At 41.8% G+C, this 15,065-nt stretch overlaps 1 protein-coding gene across 2 annotated transcripts; it reads left to right on the top strand.

Moving 5' to 3' along the window:
* Nucleotides 1-849: 849 nt before the first annotated feature.
* Nucleotides 850-13,571, top strand: ocrl (OCRL inositol polyphosphate-5-phosphatase). 2 transcript variants are annotated; one of them, XM_088384308.1, is made up of 24 exons: nt 850-1,252; nt 2,362-2,440; nt 3,497-3,588; nt 3,756-3,794; nt 4,110-4,223; nt 4,964-5,152; nt 5,236-5,476; nt 5,557-5,727; nt 6,113-6,214; nt 6,303-6,417; nt 6,476-6,592; nt 6,664-6,845; nt 7,069-7,180; nt 7,285-7,394; nt 7,556-7,691; nt 7,979-8,089; nt 8,660-8,825; nt 9,132-9,367; nt 9,881-9,904; nt 10,614-10,733; nt 10,955-11,039; nt 11,472-11,599; nt 11,682-11,793; nt 11,919-13,571. In XM_088384308.1, the coding sequence occupies exons 1-24, from the start codon at nt 1,210-1,212 to the stop codon at nt 12,041-12,043; spliced, it is 2,949 nt and encodes a 982-aa protein (XP_088240434.1). In that variant the 5' UTR covers nt 850-1,209; the 3' UTR covers nt 12,044-13,571. The 2 variants fall into 2 exon arrangements, with proteins under 2 accessions (XP_088240434.1, XP_088240518.1); XM_088384392.1 differs by lacking the exon at nt 9,881-9,904.
* The last annotated feature ends 1,494 nt before the right edge of the window (nt 13,572-15,065 follow it).

Genomic DNA, 15,065 nt, shown 5'->3' with positions numbered 1-15,065 from the left:
CAACTGTTACAAGGACTATCTGATAATTGGTTTTAAACAACTTGGCTGGAATTACATTTTAATACGTCGGGTGGGAGCTTGTCTCCCCTCACAGCTTGTGAGAGTCAGGACTTTAATACCCATAATTGCTGAGTACTGCCATTTTTTAACAAGGGGAGGGCATGGCATTACACTTGGCTGTAGAACACGGGGCTCTGTCTATTTATATCTTGGCCCAAAGATGTTTTTCTGGATGGCAGAAATCCAGCACAAACAAGTTATCACCAACACTCGGCCGAGCCATGCGAGGAAGAAGGTTGAAAGGAATGTAAATGAGCATTCATTTGAATTTTTATGAGCAGATGGGATCAGTTTAGTGGACAGGCAGTGATGTGAAAGAAGATAGGACCTCTAAAAATATTCCTCCTTGGCACATGAATCCGTTTGGGATGATGGTATGCAGATGTAATCTTTCACAACCTTTCGATTTATAGCATAGGATGGGGACCGACGCGGTTCTCTGGCTCCCTCAGGTGGTGCAAGTAAGGAGTGACAGAGAGAGAGAGAGAAAGAGAGAATGGAGATTTTCATTTTGCATTACCTCGAACTGCAGGTGTGCTCGCCCAGCGGTTTTCGGGCAGAATGCGGGGGTACACCCGGACTGAAGCGGGAGAACACACAATTAGGATCGAACCCACCACCTCTGCACTGCGAATCGGACGCACTTACCAGTGGACAAATTAATTGTAGTTGAAGCATGGTATCGGAGGAAGGCAGTAAAAAGCCATGTATCCTTTTACACTACCGGAAATAATAACGACAAAGAAGAAAGACGGCCTCCTGGACACAAGAGGGCGCTCACTACGCTTTAAATGCAATATGAGCGTGCGAAGAAGAAACATCAGCAGCAGAGTCCATTCCTCAATTTCCCCAGACAACCAACTTTGCGTCAACATCTGGCGTCAAATATGAGCTACTGTGTGCAATAAGAAACCACAAGCTGGGAATGTGATCGTTATGCGAGCAGGCGGATCAGTTTAAGTTTGAAGGTCTGTTGAATGTCCGAAGCCATTTCACGGATACATCGCCGACCAACCACCGAGCTGCTGTCACCGGGAAGGCCGCCTCCGCACCGGGCGGGGATTTAACTTTCTCTCTCCCGGTCGTATGGACGGAGCCGACGAGTAGCCACCGAGCAGCCCCGGGTAAAACTCGTCTCTGTCGGTAAGAATGGAATCCTCCTTGGGGATTGGCAGTGAGGAGTGCTTGGCAATATCCTTTACGAGAAAAAAGAAAGAAAGTCAAATGAGGAGCTTTAATTAATAATTGTAAGGTAGCTTGTTGGCTAACGTAGCAGCATGTACTCCCTCACTGGCCTTGTAAAGTTGTCTTTAGGATACTTGAGCAAGAGTTTCTTTACAGAATTACTCTTTTTTTTTTTATTGTCAGTCATTTCTTCCACTAGGGGGGCTGTCAACCAAAACAATGGTTTAAAAAATAAAAGGCGATTTGATGACGTATTTATTTGTGCGGATTATTTTGGGCCGATTGATCATTTTTGGACTAATCTGGCACCTGACATATTAGTAGAATTTAGTTGTCTTCTTATTGTACATTTTGACCGTCGGAGTATTGTACATTTTGACCGTCGGATCTACTCCATATACAATGTTTCGAGGTTACGATCAGTGTAGGAAAACGTCGACACCCCGCACTAGAAGAATACTCAATTATTGCCGCACTTAATGTTTTTTGATTTGCTTGTTTTATATTGGAATTGTGTTGTGGAACAGTTTCATCTCCAGTGATTCGTTGTAATTTTGAAATGCGATTACAAACAATAGTCATGTGGCTCACCGGCGTATTTCTTCTTCTATTTGACTGTTTTTGATACAAAATATTGTACTGATAAAAGAGGATCTTAAGAAATAAAGTTGCTTTTTGAAGTGTGGTTAAGCCAAACACACAGTAGTAAATTATTTTGTGGCTTTAAAATAGTGTTGCCAAGGGAGTAGCTCTTTATTTGTCTGAAATATTATAATCTTTATATGATCCTTTACATTGTTTTGAATGGGAGCCCCCGATGTGAAGAAATCCCCTTGTATTTTGAGTACAAAATGTGCCATGCTTTCATTTTTTTACATTATGTCTCGCAAACTAATTTATTTACACATTTGTGATCCATCAATGTAACTGTATATCTACATTCCTCTTTCATATTTCAAAAGCATGGCTTCTTGTGACAATACATAACAGCAATGCTGCATCCCCCATGTCTTTTAAAATACGCAAACAAACACAAGTACAGTATTTAGGATATTTACAGATTAGATTTATTTTTTCATGTTGTGACACAATAATTCCTTGATTGTGCTGCTCACACTGTAAGAGGTCTGGAAGTGAGGGCTGGCCAGAAGGAGCCCAGGCTGCTGTCACTAATTGAACGTGGTGGAAAGTTTGTGTAAGTACCTTACACATTAGAACATGGTGATAAATGTGTTAGGATTAAGGCACACACACATTATTCGGTTGATTTTTAAGACAAAAAATACTTCACGGTATCTTGTGAGGCTTGGATTTAACTTTTATCCACTTAAGTTTGCAACACTGACCTTGTGCGCATGTGTGTAGAGCTCTCGGGTCGTCTCGTTCTAGCGCGAGGCACAAAGCAATTAGTTTGCGCCAGCTCTCAGCTACCTCCACTCATTATCTAGAATTCCTGAACTCCGTAATGAAATTCACATGGGAACACAAGTTCCATGCTCCACCAGCTGTTAGCAGGAGCCGTCTGTTTTCATTCTCGCTCTACCTGCGATTATATAAAGCATACTGAAAATACAGTGACACAAGAAGAACTTTTAGCACAGTAGAATACAAGAATACTTGAACATCACGTTTGTTGATTTTGTTTTGAGAATCTTTGAATGAGATTCTGTTCTCCTGATACAAATTCCGCACAATTGGCAGATTCCTCAGAGGGCAGCACTGTGCATTTATGGTCTGCGCATGTGCCTCACAGTGGTGTGGTTCAAGTTTTAATATTCATTCCCAAAACATGCATGTTAGATTTATTGAGGACTCTGAATTGTAAGTGCAAATGTGAATTGGAAGGATAATTTATTGACAGTTTCTCTTTTAATTTCCATCGGTTCTACACATGCCACATCAACTGTTAGCTTTTTTTTCTGGAAATCCCGTCATTTTGAGACAGACAAAGATGGACTTAAGCACTTGGCCTATAAATTGCAACATAAGACATCTCTGCATGTGAGCATGATCATTAACATGTTTTGAAACAATTTTACAGTTCAAGCAATTATAAACTTCCACCTACTCTGCATGATTGCTACTACCCACCAACCCCCTCCCGAGTGCTGTGCATGAAACCGACTTGGGAATGAGAACTCACTGCAGCGGCTGTGTATACATGATGTACAACTGAATTTGAAGGTTCAGAAATCATGCAGACATTGACGGAAGGTGTTATTAAGCGGGCGTCTGCTCTGTTGCCATGCAGACTGGGTGTGCTGGCAACCCCTGATGCCGTCGTGACTCGTCCGGTGGCCCAGCTCTCCATACCCATAAATGGAAAGTTTGAAATTGTAAAAGGTGTGTGGATTTATTTATTTTTTTTGGTCGACATGTTTGGTGTTTGAGCTAATGTGAGAAGTGCGTCAGAATCTTGTTTTGCAGCTCAAATCTGAACAATCAGTAAACGACAAATGACCTTTGACCGCTTGCTCTCTCAGTTTAGCCCCTTTTTTTTCTCACCGCAGAGGGCGAGGAGGCTCTTCTCATTGACTTCTCCCGAGTGTGTGAGTACTTTTCTACTATTTTGCCTCATGTAACCCCCAGTTATCTTTTTATTTTTTTTGCAAGGCTTTCAGTGCCAAACTGTGGGAACGTAAGCAAGCTGATAGGAATACATTGCAGCTCCACCAAACTGCTTTTTTTGGTACTGTTTACATCTTTATTTAGTAGCAGTCATGGGAGTTTCCCGGGCTCTCTGAAAGAATTCTGAATGGGTCGACTGTGGATTCACCATCCTTTGTTTTCTAGACAGTCTGCATTTCTTGTGGCGATTCTAAAGCTGTCCTGTTTGTATGTGTGTGTTGCCCAACTGACTTTAGCCGGACTCAAGTTCCGAATAAAAGGAGAAAAAGCGCCAGAACTTTTGTTAGAACTCCAGGATGATGAGCGCACACAAACTTTCCTCACCCAGGTGATAAGTGCTCAACAACAAGGTAGGTCAGTTGGAATATCAACTCTTGTAGGAACAGTTATAAAAATTAATAATAGTAATAACCCACAACTGCTCATGTAATATATAGCTAACCATCTCCAAACTGATTGTGATTGATGATTTTGTCATCATGGAGCAGCCCTAACAATAGTTATCTTCAGTAACTCTTGCTCATTACCACAATTTGGATTTGCCAGCGGATTTGACTCGACTTGAATGTGTCCATTGTGTTTGGTGTAGTGACTTTCTGAGCCGTAGGAAAATGGCTTGTACAAACATTCAGGAAGATGTAATGACTCACGCTCAGTTCAAATGACGATTGTCTATTTCCTCATACGAGTGAATCAGCATAGCAAGGCGGAGTGACCGCCTTCATTTTAATTTGTTTTTCTGTGAAATGGATTCATTGTTGCACAACTGCACTACAACATACGGGAATTGTTTTTGACTCACCTTAGGAAGCTGCAGAAAGAAATGTGACCTAAGATGTCATGTCATGCCACAATGAGCAACACAATTTTAATATCTACTATAAACATGGAAAGCAGACTTCAAATTGAATATATTAAGACTTCTTGATCTTAACAGTTTCTCTTTACTGTGATTTTCTCTCATTCAAACATTTGTAGTAAAACAGGATTTTAAATCTTGCTTTTTTTTTTTTTCCGTAGTAGCTCAAGACAAAAAGTAAAAGTCATCACAACCGGCTCACTTATGCACATTTTCTTTCCTGTCCTCCAGTTCAATTGAGTCCCCGCAAACCCAGTGCAATGGATCCCCTGGCACAAAAGGGAGGTCGAGTCCCCGTCCCGCCTCAGAGAGGAAACAAGACTGCCAACTGTGTGGACTCTGGAGTCGACACGCCTTCTTTGACAAACGCACTACCTCCCGCCCTCAACAGTAACTCAACAAAACATTACACTAATGCAGGTAAATAAATCCTTAAAAACACCAGGCTGCCAGTCATTGAAATGATGGAATAACACTTTGTAAACATTCATCCAAAAATTCAGCCCAGTCTTTGGCCTCAGACTTTGGCTTTGAGGACAACTTCAATCACACTTCAAAAGCGGAAGAAAAGAAGAACCACCAGAACAGGATAGTCGCCGCTCGAGAGCCTCCTCCTGTTCCTCCTCTTCCTCCCCGCAAAGCGTCCTTCACGCCAACTTATCAGCTGCCTCCTGCCCCCCTCCCCAAAGAGAGAGCCATCTTCGCTCAGGCCAAAGACAACTCCACTGGCATCACCAGACCAGAGTGAGTCAAGTTACATTCGTAGATTGTGAGACATGCTAAAATCGTTAAATTACCTTTTGATTTTGATTTTTTTTTTGTAGTTTTAAGTCCAGCTTCGATCGGACGGACAGGTCTTCGTCCTGGTGTGAGGGTCCCACTACAAACACCATGAGGCAGGCCATGTTCTCCACCCAGGCAGCAGAGAGAGAATACCTCATCAAACGCCGCCTGGGAAAGAAGGAAAACGAATATGTGGACCTCCAGAACTTTCGGTAGAACTGCTTCGTTTCTATGTAACAATTCTCAGGATATAACTTGAACCTCTAAGCTCAAACACATTATATTCGGGAACACTGATCAAGATTCTACAGAAGAAATAATGGAATAATAGATCCAATATTAAACTACAACCATCTTAAAATGTTTATAAACTGTACACATCCAAATTCGGATGGCTCTGGGTTATGTTACAAAACATTCAAGCTAGGTATGTGCAATCAATCAAAATTCAGTTACAATTGCAGTTTTTACGCTACCCGATTACAAAAATTAGCATAATCGTAAAAAAACGATTATGAATATTCATACATATCCAACGCACTATGTTTGTTTATACAAGGAACTTGAATTTATACCTTTACGTCATTGTTTCTGTAGATTTTTCAGTGGTACATGGAATGTGAACGGGCAGTCTCCGGACAGCAGCCTTGAATCGTGGCTCTCTTGTGACGCAGAACCTCCCGATATGTATGCCGTGGGGTCAGTGAAGATTTTTACCAGGACTCTTTTTTAATGTGTGTCACTTTATCGTTCTTGGTCAGCGGACTTGACATACTTTTGCTCTTAGTTTTCAAGAGTTGGACCTCAGCACTGAAGCATTCTTCTACATGGATTCATCCAAGGAGCAATTGTGGGTGGAGGCAGTCGAGCGAGGCCTACACCCAAAAGCGCAGTACAAGAGGGTGAGTCGAGGAGTGACTTTGACCATGTTTCGTTCGTTAACTTGCATATTTTTGACAGGTTCGCATCATTCGACTCGTCGGGATGATGCTGGTGGTCTATGTCAATAAGATACACAAGAAACATGTCACAGAAGTAGCTGCAGAACATGTTGGCACTGGAATAATGGGCAAAATGGTTAGTTGGACCAACTTGGACATTTCAGAATTGTTGTCGTGTGGCTCAAATAGGCATTTTGCGTTGTACAGGGGAACAAAGGAGGTGTGGCGGTGAGGTTTGTGTTCCACAACACCAGCTTCTGCATCGTTAACTCGCATCTCGCAGCGCACGTGGAGGACTTTGAGCGTCGCAACCAGGACTATAAAGACATTTGTGCCCGCATGACGTTCCACCTACTGGATCATCCACCTCTTAGTATCCACAAGCACGAGTTCGTTCTCAGCCTTTTATAGCCAGAGTGCATGTGGTTCTAATGTCACACTATTTAGCTATGTTTGTTATTGTTACACATACTATTGTTTTTTTCTTTTTAAATCACAATTCAAGCATACAGACAAACATAAAATAGATATTTATTTTAGGTTGTTGTTGTTGTTGTTGTGTCTCATATGCCAACTCCTTCACTAGGCTGTTTTTGTCTTTATCTGTTATAGTGTGGTTATCTGGTCTGGCGATTTAAACTACCGCCTCTGCATGTACGATGCATCCGAGGTCAAGTATCTCATTTCCCAGAACGAGCTGAAGAAGCTTCAGGAGTTTGATCAGGTGAGTGATCCGTCAACAGCAACTGTAAAAAATGATTTTTGGAATGATTCAAACGTGAAGATAATCCGTCATCATTTTTGCTTTAACTGTCTTTGGTTACACAGCTAAACATTCAGCGGCAGACCAAACGAGCCTTCACTGATTTCATTGAAGGAGACATCAACTTCATCCCAACTTATAAATATGATTCCAAAACAGACAGATGGGACTCAAGGTTAGATTTATGCAAGTTCTCCGGAATGTGCCAACACACTTCTAGTTGTTTTTCCTTTCTGATTAAACCTGGTCAGCAAAGCAGCCATGTAGGCGATGCAGAGAATCAGCTTGTCTGTACAGGTCTGCGACCCCTAAAAGTTTTTGCTTCTTTTCCGTTAGCGGAAAGTGCCGCGTTCCAGCATGGTGTGACAGGATCCTGTGGCGGGGCAACGATGTCAAGCAGCTCGCGTATCGCAGTCACATGGAGCTGCAAACCAGCGACCACAAACCAGTCAGCGCTATCTTCAAGATCGGGGTAAGAAGTGATCAAGACCTCTTTCAAATTTCACTGACCCAAAAAGAAGAAGAAAAGAAAAAAAAGTCACAAAACTAAAGAGTCCAGTTGACTCAATTCAGCTGTGACTGGTATGACTGAGAATCCACTGACATTTTTAGCGTACGCAAAAAGCCAAGCAATAAATCTTCCAACGATGATCATCAGTGTGTTGGGTCACTCTGCTGATGACCTACTTTGTTGAGTTAGCTTTTCAAAGATAAAAATTGTGTTGTGTTATTTCAGGATTTCCTCTTTTTGTGCAACAGGTGAAAGTGGTCAATGAGCAGCGCCAAAAGAAAGTGTTTGAGGAGATTGTCCGCACTATGGACAGAATGGAGAATGATTTCCTTCCATCTGTGTCTCTGAGCAGGAGAGAGGTAAAGAAGTCGCCAATCAATGTCAATCACTCCATCATGCTATTTTTAAGAGCACCTCAATAGAGTGTCCGTTTCACCCGCAACATATTTCGATTTCTCCTCATGGGCATTCTCAGGCCAAAAATGATCCCTGTAATCCCACCAGCATATACTAGGCTAGGTTGTGACTGGAATACGACCAGTGGGAGGCAACAAACTGGCTTCTATTTCAAGTGCCCGAACCCCTTCAACCCACTGGCAAAGGAGCTTAGACTATTCTTGAAAGAAATCGTGGTTGAGCTGCTTTTTTTTTGGCAGAACATTCCTTTAATTAATACTCATGAACATGAAGGAGGCTGGCAAGTATCTTTAGAATCCAGATGCTATGAGATACGTAGTTTGAACCCAACTTTGTCGAGCTGGTACTGCGCTCACTCATTGGATCTGGAACTTCCTTACAATATTCCGAGAACTCCGTTTCAACAACTGGGTCACCACTGCTCTGCTATTAACACACCACCGTAGTTGCGTTTCATCCATTTCTTTCCATCTAAAGTAGTTCATGCTTTTATTCCATTTTTTTACCCACAGTTCACATTTGAGAATGTGAAGTTCCGGCAGCTCGAGAGGGAGCGTTTGCTCATCAAGAACGACGGGCAGGTCCCATGCCACTTCACCTTCATCCCCAAGCTCAATGACACGCAGTACTGCAAGTCGTGGCTGCGTGCTGAGCCCAGCGAGGGATTCTTGGAACCGAGTAATTTCTCAGTATTCCGTACCCATTTGAAAACGCTTTCCCTTGTCCCTTGTCCTTTTCCCCCCGCCCGTCCCTTTGAGTCTCTAATCAAGTTTCCTAAAAAAAGAATCTGCTCCTAAGATGGGGCTTATCTTTTCACAGATCATTTTACAATGGTACTGTCATGTTTGAACAAGTATAACAAAAATAACACACACAGCTCAGCTGCAATTGCATATCTATATTGTGACAAATACAAGTTTGACACCCCAATTTATGGTGTATGTTTTTTTTGTCCCAAAACTGAGAATGTTTTCTCCTGAACAGGTGAGACGCTGGAGATCTACCTGGAGGTCTACGTGACTAAAGACTCTGTCACGCTGCTCAACTCGGGCGAGGACTGCATGGAGGACATCCTGGTGCTCCACCTGGACCGAGGCAAGGACTACTTCATCACCATCTCAGGCAAATACCTGCCCAGCTGCTTCGGCACCTCGCTGGAAACCCTGTGCAGAATGAAGAAGCCCATCAGGGAGATCCCCATCACCAAACTCATCGACTTGGTGAGGAGTGCATGAATTGCGCTGGAAATGCCAGATTAGTTGAAAGGTTGTGAAATACAAGTAACATAGCTTAGATCAGATCAGCCGGTCTACTGAGGCCCCTGAAGGCAGAAAGAGGACACGTGAGGGCTTGTTCAATCCCTGCGGCTAAACTCGGTCACACAATGGTGCTATTTTTAAAGACTATGAAAAGCTTCATCGTGTATTTAAGTCAATAAGGAAGTAGCAATGAATAAGTGAGTGAACTCATTCAGGTGTTAAATCCTACTTTGCTGTTTTGGATTAGCCCTGAAATAGCACAGCTATTACTCCTTTTTTTGCCCCCGTTTCCAATCTTCACTCTTTTGTGTGAATGCAATAATTTATGCTGGCCAACATCAATCGACTTTTCTTTTCCGATTCTGATGCTTGGTGCCATCTTCTGTCTTCTTTTGCTGCCTTTTATCGCCTCTCCTTGCCTTGATCATTCCTTTCCAACTCTGCATTCGGGCTGTGGGCTGACTTTTCTCTCAGGGGGAGGACACCTTCACTGAGAAGGTAAAATATTTTTACTGATATTTGCTTAATTGGAGGACATACATGATGGGAATTTATGTGAAGAAAATAATTTGATGGAAGATTAAATATGAGTAAAGGTCGATGGGACAATGCATCACTTGTCATCTGAATTTTCACAGTGTAATTTACTGTACATTGAAATAATTTACATGCCACGAAATGTCTATACGTTGGTGTTTTGAGATACGTAAAAGTCACTCGACTTACAAGCACAACCACATATTTTAATGATGACGTTAAATAGCGTCCGTATTGGTGTGATAACCCTTTAAGCAAGGGCTCGATCACAAACAGTGTAGCAACACTTGTAGAAAGACAGTCACAATACTCAGTCATATTTCTTTGTCCTCTGGGAGAATGACTAGTATTATTGCCGTACTGATGAGCTGAGAGGAGCTGATTCGTTTTAATGAACAGTATATCCACTTGTCTGTCTTGAACTGTCCCAAGATGGGCTCACTGAAAAAAAGCTTCAGAATGGCTACTCAATTGAAACAAAAATGGATGAATACATATAAAATACACATGATATGTAATAGGTAAACATTCCAATCATTTTCAGATCAATTAAGTGAACGTAGCATTTTTCCCATACTACACCTTAAGATCTCTTAGGACATACTGTGGCATGGCACAGGGAAATTTCTGGTCGAGTGTGCAAGTGTAACTATTTTTTTGTCGCGCTCAGGAAAAGTCCAAGATGAACTTCTTGTTGATGGACGGCGCAAGCACAGAGGACAAACCTCTAAAGATCCCCAAGGAAGTGTGGATTCTGGTCAATCATCTCTACACGAAGGCTTGTGATCAGGTGAGATGGCCGTGTGACTCATCATGAGACTTGGTTTAGTTTTATCTGTCTTTGTTGTGAATTTATTGTTTTAACTATGCTTGTTGGCATATGACTTATTTTGTTCCATGTACGGCACTTTGTATGCAGCGGTGGTTCTTTTAAAGTGGTCTATAAATACGTTGAGTTTCAGAATACAAGTTTTGAGTGACGGTTCCCTGTTTCTTGCATCCATCTCTTAGGAGGACTTGTTCCAAACGCCGGGTTTGAAGGAGGAACTACAGAGCATCATTGACAGTCTGGATACTAGCATTCCAGATGCTGTCCGTATCCTCATTGATAAAACCAGTTTAGAAAACCAGCAACATCACCACTCCATGCTATCAATGGCATTTTACGTTTTGTATTAGCATTAAGATAGCAAAATTTCCTTAGGAAAAATTAACCTAAACACGTAATTTGCTTTGTTTACTTTGACCGTAATCTCCAACTGGGAATAACCATAAATGGCTTGGAGCCTCTGTTTTTTTTCACAGTTGTTCACTGTCTGGCAAATTGTTATGAATTGAGTTAGCATCTAGCGCTTGTCTACTGGGGGGAAAAAAAAAAAAAGTCAAAACAATGACTTATATTTGAATGGTAGAGCCATATAAGGTGTTAGCAGAATTCTTGTGTAGACATTTGGCATTGAATCTGAATCCCTCATACACAGCAAAGAAGGTCTACATTTTCTTGTTCCTCCTTAATACTTCCATCAAGCCGGTTGCAACCACTCCGTGGCCGAGGCACTGTTGATCTTCTTGGAGGCCTTGCCGGAGCCGGTCGTGTGCTACGAACTCTACCAACGATGTCTGGACTGCGCCCACGACAGCCGCCTCTGCAAACAGGTGACCCCATCAACCCTCGACGTCTTCAATTTATTTTAGGATAATGGCAACATGAGTCTTACTCGCATTTGATGATTTCCAGTTGATCTCCCAGCTGCCCCGTGCCCACCGCAACGTGTTCCGCTACTTGATGGGTTTCCTAAAGGAGCTGCTCAAGCACGCCAACAACAACAACCTCACAGCCAGCCTCATTGGTAAAACATGTTTCTGTAAAGTTGGGTTTGAAAGCTGACACTGTTTTCCCCAGTTGTAATAATTCATCAACTCTTTTCCTTTATTCCTACAATATATATATATTTTTTTCCTCCTTCCCCGTCAGCCACCCTCTTTGCCAGCCTCCTCATCCGACCGCCTCCCAGTATGGCAGGCCGACAGACGTCCCATGACCGTCAGAAAGCGATTGACTTTGTCTTGGGCTTCCTCATGTCAGGTGATGAAGAGTAACTTGCCACCCCTCCGGACTTCCTCCACAGCTTCTCCACAGGAGCCAAATACAAGTTGTGCAACGCAAGTGACCCTCTGTTCATTTTTCATCCGGTGGAAAGTATTGACAAACGCTAACGTAGAGATCCAAGATGCTTTTTTGGGAGACCTCCATTGGACAGTAAACGCTTTGACCAAATTGTCCTTCTCTCGATTACCGTTGTGTGGATTTACAAGCACTTTTGGAAGGTGTGAAGGATGCTACGCACTTTTTGATGACTTAAAGGATGGACTTGTGCCTCGGGACCAGACATGTCCTCGTTCGAACAGAACGGATGCCCCCAAAAAATGAAACGCTATCCGTACCAAGGTTAAAACACTATGCTTCAATGTTGTGCTAGCATACCTCTCCCAGAAGCCGCAAATTAAGTTTAACTCTAAAGGTTATAGCGCTTCTTAAGTTCATTTTGAAATTTCACCCGAAAGCTGAATGTTATAAATGTTTGTTGTGTGTAGCGTACGTATATTTTGACCACCAGGGTACACCAGATAATCCATTTTACAGCAGCGTTAGTTAAAGAGGCCCACGTCATACCTGCTACAACCGTCTGTTGTGTTGATTAACTGTTATTTAAATGTTTTCTTTTCAACCTAGTGGGTTGAAGTTTTGAATGGAAATGTCCATTTTGTCATCAATGTTTGATATCATTTTGAGAGTCTGACATCAAGTTTGTCCTCTTCCTCTGGAGTTACAAAGCAAATCTGGAAGTTGATGCACGGCTTTCCTGATAAAAGGCAACAGTGCTACCTGCTGTCCTCAAGGATGTAAATAGCAAGTGTTTACCTTTTTGGTGTGGCATCTGTAATCATTGGATGGAATCCACGTTTGTATTTGTCAAACGCTTACATTTCCTGCTCGTGATTCTGTACTTTCGGTCTAACACTGTTAACTCCATGAGGCAAAAGTGACGCGGTATATTTGAGGTGTGAGCTCCACCAGCGTGCTGGACTGATCACATCACGGGTAGATAAATATTTGGGAGATGGCAAATGTTAAATATTCGAGAGATGGCAAATGAACGGGTGATTCCGTTTAGTGCATTGGATTTGCTTTGTCCTGTGATGGTTCAGCATGACTGTGAGCACATGATGTTACTGCTGACAATCATGCATGTAGGCTTGAAATCGTTTTATTCTTTTATTTTGGTTGTCTGTGGAGTTTTCAGGTTCATGCAGTTTTACCTGGGACCAACCGTCCTAGTTTGGGAGAGACATATTCCATCAGCAATCTTTTAATGTTCTGTAATGTGTTTCACGAATCCAACTTTTGCAATCTTGCTTGAAATCAAAATCTCTGACTCCAGTCTTGTTGTATGCCAGTGAATTAAGTGTAATTATGGGAATTTATTGTGCAGACACGTGGTGGTCATCAGCTCCTTAATGAAGGTACTCAACACTCAAAGCAACACTTTATGTTTATCTTTACAGCGTCTTTGGTACTATTTTATTTATTTCACAAATAAAATCTGATTATGTTGACGTTCTCAAATATAGTGTCACTTTTGATATTTGGGAAATGAACTCAGCTTAGTTGTCCACCTCTGAGACCATTCACTACTGTGCTTCATTCTCACTGCAGGTTGACCTTATTTGTTTGGGCTGACCTTCTGTCAAAAGCCATGATGTCACTTAAAGATCGACGTCCGACATGCTGTCTGTATGAGGCGTGGCATCACCCAGTAAGTGCCCGTCTTGAGTTAAAGAAGAAATTTGTTTGCATGTTTCAATTAATCCCAATTGTATGTGTTTTTTATGTAAATTTGGAAATTGAAATCAACGGGGGGACCTGCTAATATGATTGCTTAACGCAGTTGTAACACCAGGTGGCAGTATTGCCAAGCTTTTTCCCTTCTCTTGGAGTAACACGTAAAAAAAATACTTACCAGTACTAAAATACAGTTGTCACTTGAAAACCGAAAGATTGTATTACTATTAAGAAAAAGTGAGAGGAAATAGAAGAAAGGGGAAGATTTGAGTAAAGCCCTGTAACATGCACATTATTTTTTGAGCTGAAGTAAGACGCTTAAAAATAAGGGAGTAACAAAAACTTTAAGTTGAATTTAGTAGTGCCTTGACACAGTTTATACAAATGACCCGACATTACTTCTTTGAGATGGGAGATCTTTCTCTCTCTTTTTTAATTTTATTTATTTATCTATTTATTTATTTATTTATTTGGAGCACCTTAATCCAGCATTTTAGACTGCTCGCCCACACTACCTGCAAACTTTAGTGAATTAATTTTGTTGTTCCGCACTTCTGACCTGCTGGGAACTGAGCCAGAACAATTTTAAAGACACCCAAAATATTTTTCAGGACTTAATGCTTCTTAAGCAATAAGAGCACATTGGAAAGATTTGCCAAACGTGTTTACAAAATAGTATTCATGGTGCATAATTAAATATCCACATTCCTGTCAGTTCACATCAATCTTATTGGCACTCCAACGTTTGTGTCAATGAGTGTAATTATTTATGAGACAATTGTGTCTAATCAGTTAGAGGGCCACATGAACTTCCCAGATGTATTTTTTGTTTTTTCTGGGTGAGTTAGGTAATGCTGCTGTTACTGTCCTACTTTTGCTCCATGCAACATTGCACGCGTGCACGCAGGCAACTCCAAACTGGACCAGTCATGATGGACGACGTGTGCATGTGTGCCAAGTATCCATGGAGATGACTGCTAGGTGCTGACCTTCTCATTTCCAGGTTATATAACCAACAGTTTTGGCAAGAATCAGACACTCAGAGGTGAGGAGACAACAGTAGAGGGGGGGGCGTTGACACCAAATTATCTGACACGTTTAAAAAGGCAGTTTAAAAATGTAGTTCACACATTTGCCATCTGTTGTGTGTTGGCATCAGCATTTGATAAATTGAGCCTTACAGGCTCAAGTCGGTGGATGAATTCACAAAGATGCAATAACAACGTTTGTTTAAAGTCACTGCCGATACTTGTTGGATGATACAATGGTCTCGATTTA

Source organism: Syngnathus floridae, chromosome 1 (genome assembly GCF_059516105.1).
Source record: "Syngnathus floridae isolate MCC-2025c chromosome 1, RoL_Sflo_1.0, whole genome shotgun sequence".
Classification (NCBI taxonomy): domain Eukaryota; kingdom Metazoa; phylum Chordata; class Actinopteri; order Syngnathiformes; family Syngnathidae; genus Syngnathus; species Syngnathus floridae.
This window is presented reverse-complemented; position numbering and strand designations above follow the sequence as displayed.

What these genes read in the sequence shown, in the direction of transcription:
- ocrl (XM_088384308.1), top strand. Translation starts at nt 1,210, where the DNA reads ATGGAATCCTCCTTGGGGATTGGCAGTGAGGAGTGCTTGGCAA. An exon ending in ACTGGCATCACCAGACCAGA is followed by an intron (nt 5,477 to 5,556) that starts GTGAGTCAAGTT and finishes TTTTTTTTGTAG; the next exon opens with TTTTAAGTCCAGCTTCGATC. An exon ending in CCCGATATGTATGCCGTGGG is followed by an intron (nt 6,215 to 6,302) that starts GTCAGTGAAGAT and finishes TTTTGCTCTTAG; the next exon opens with TTTTCAAGAGTTGGACCTCA.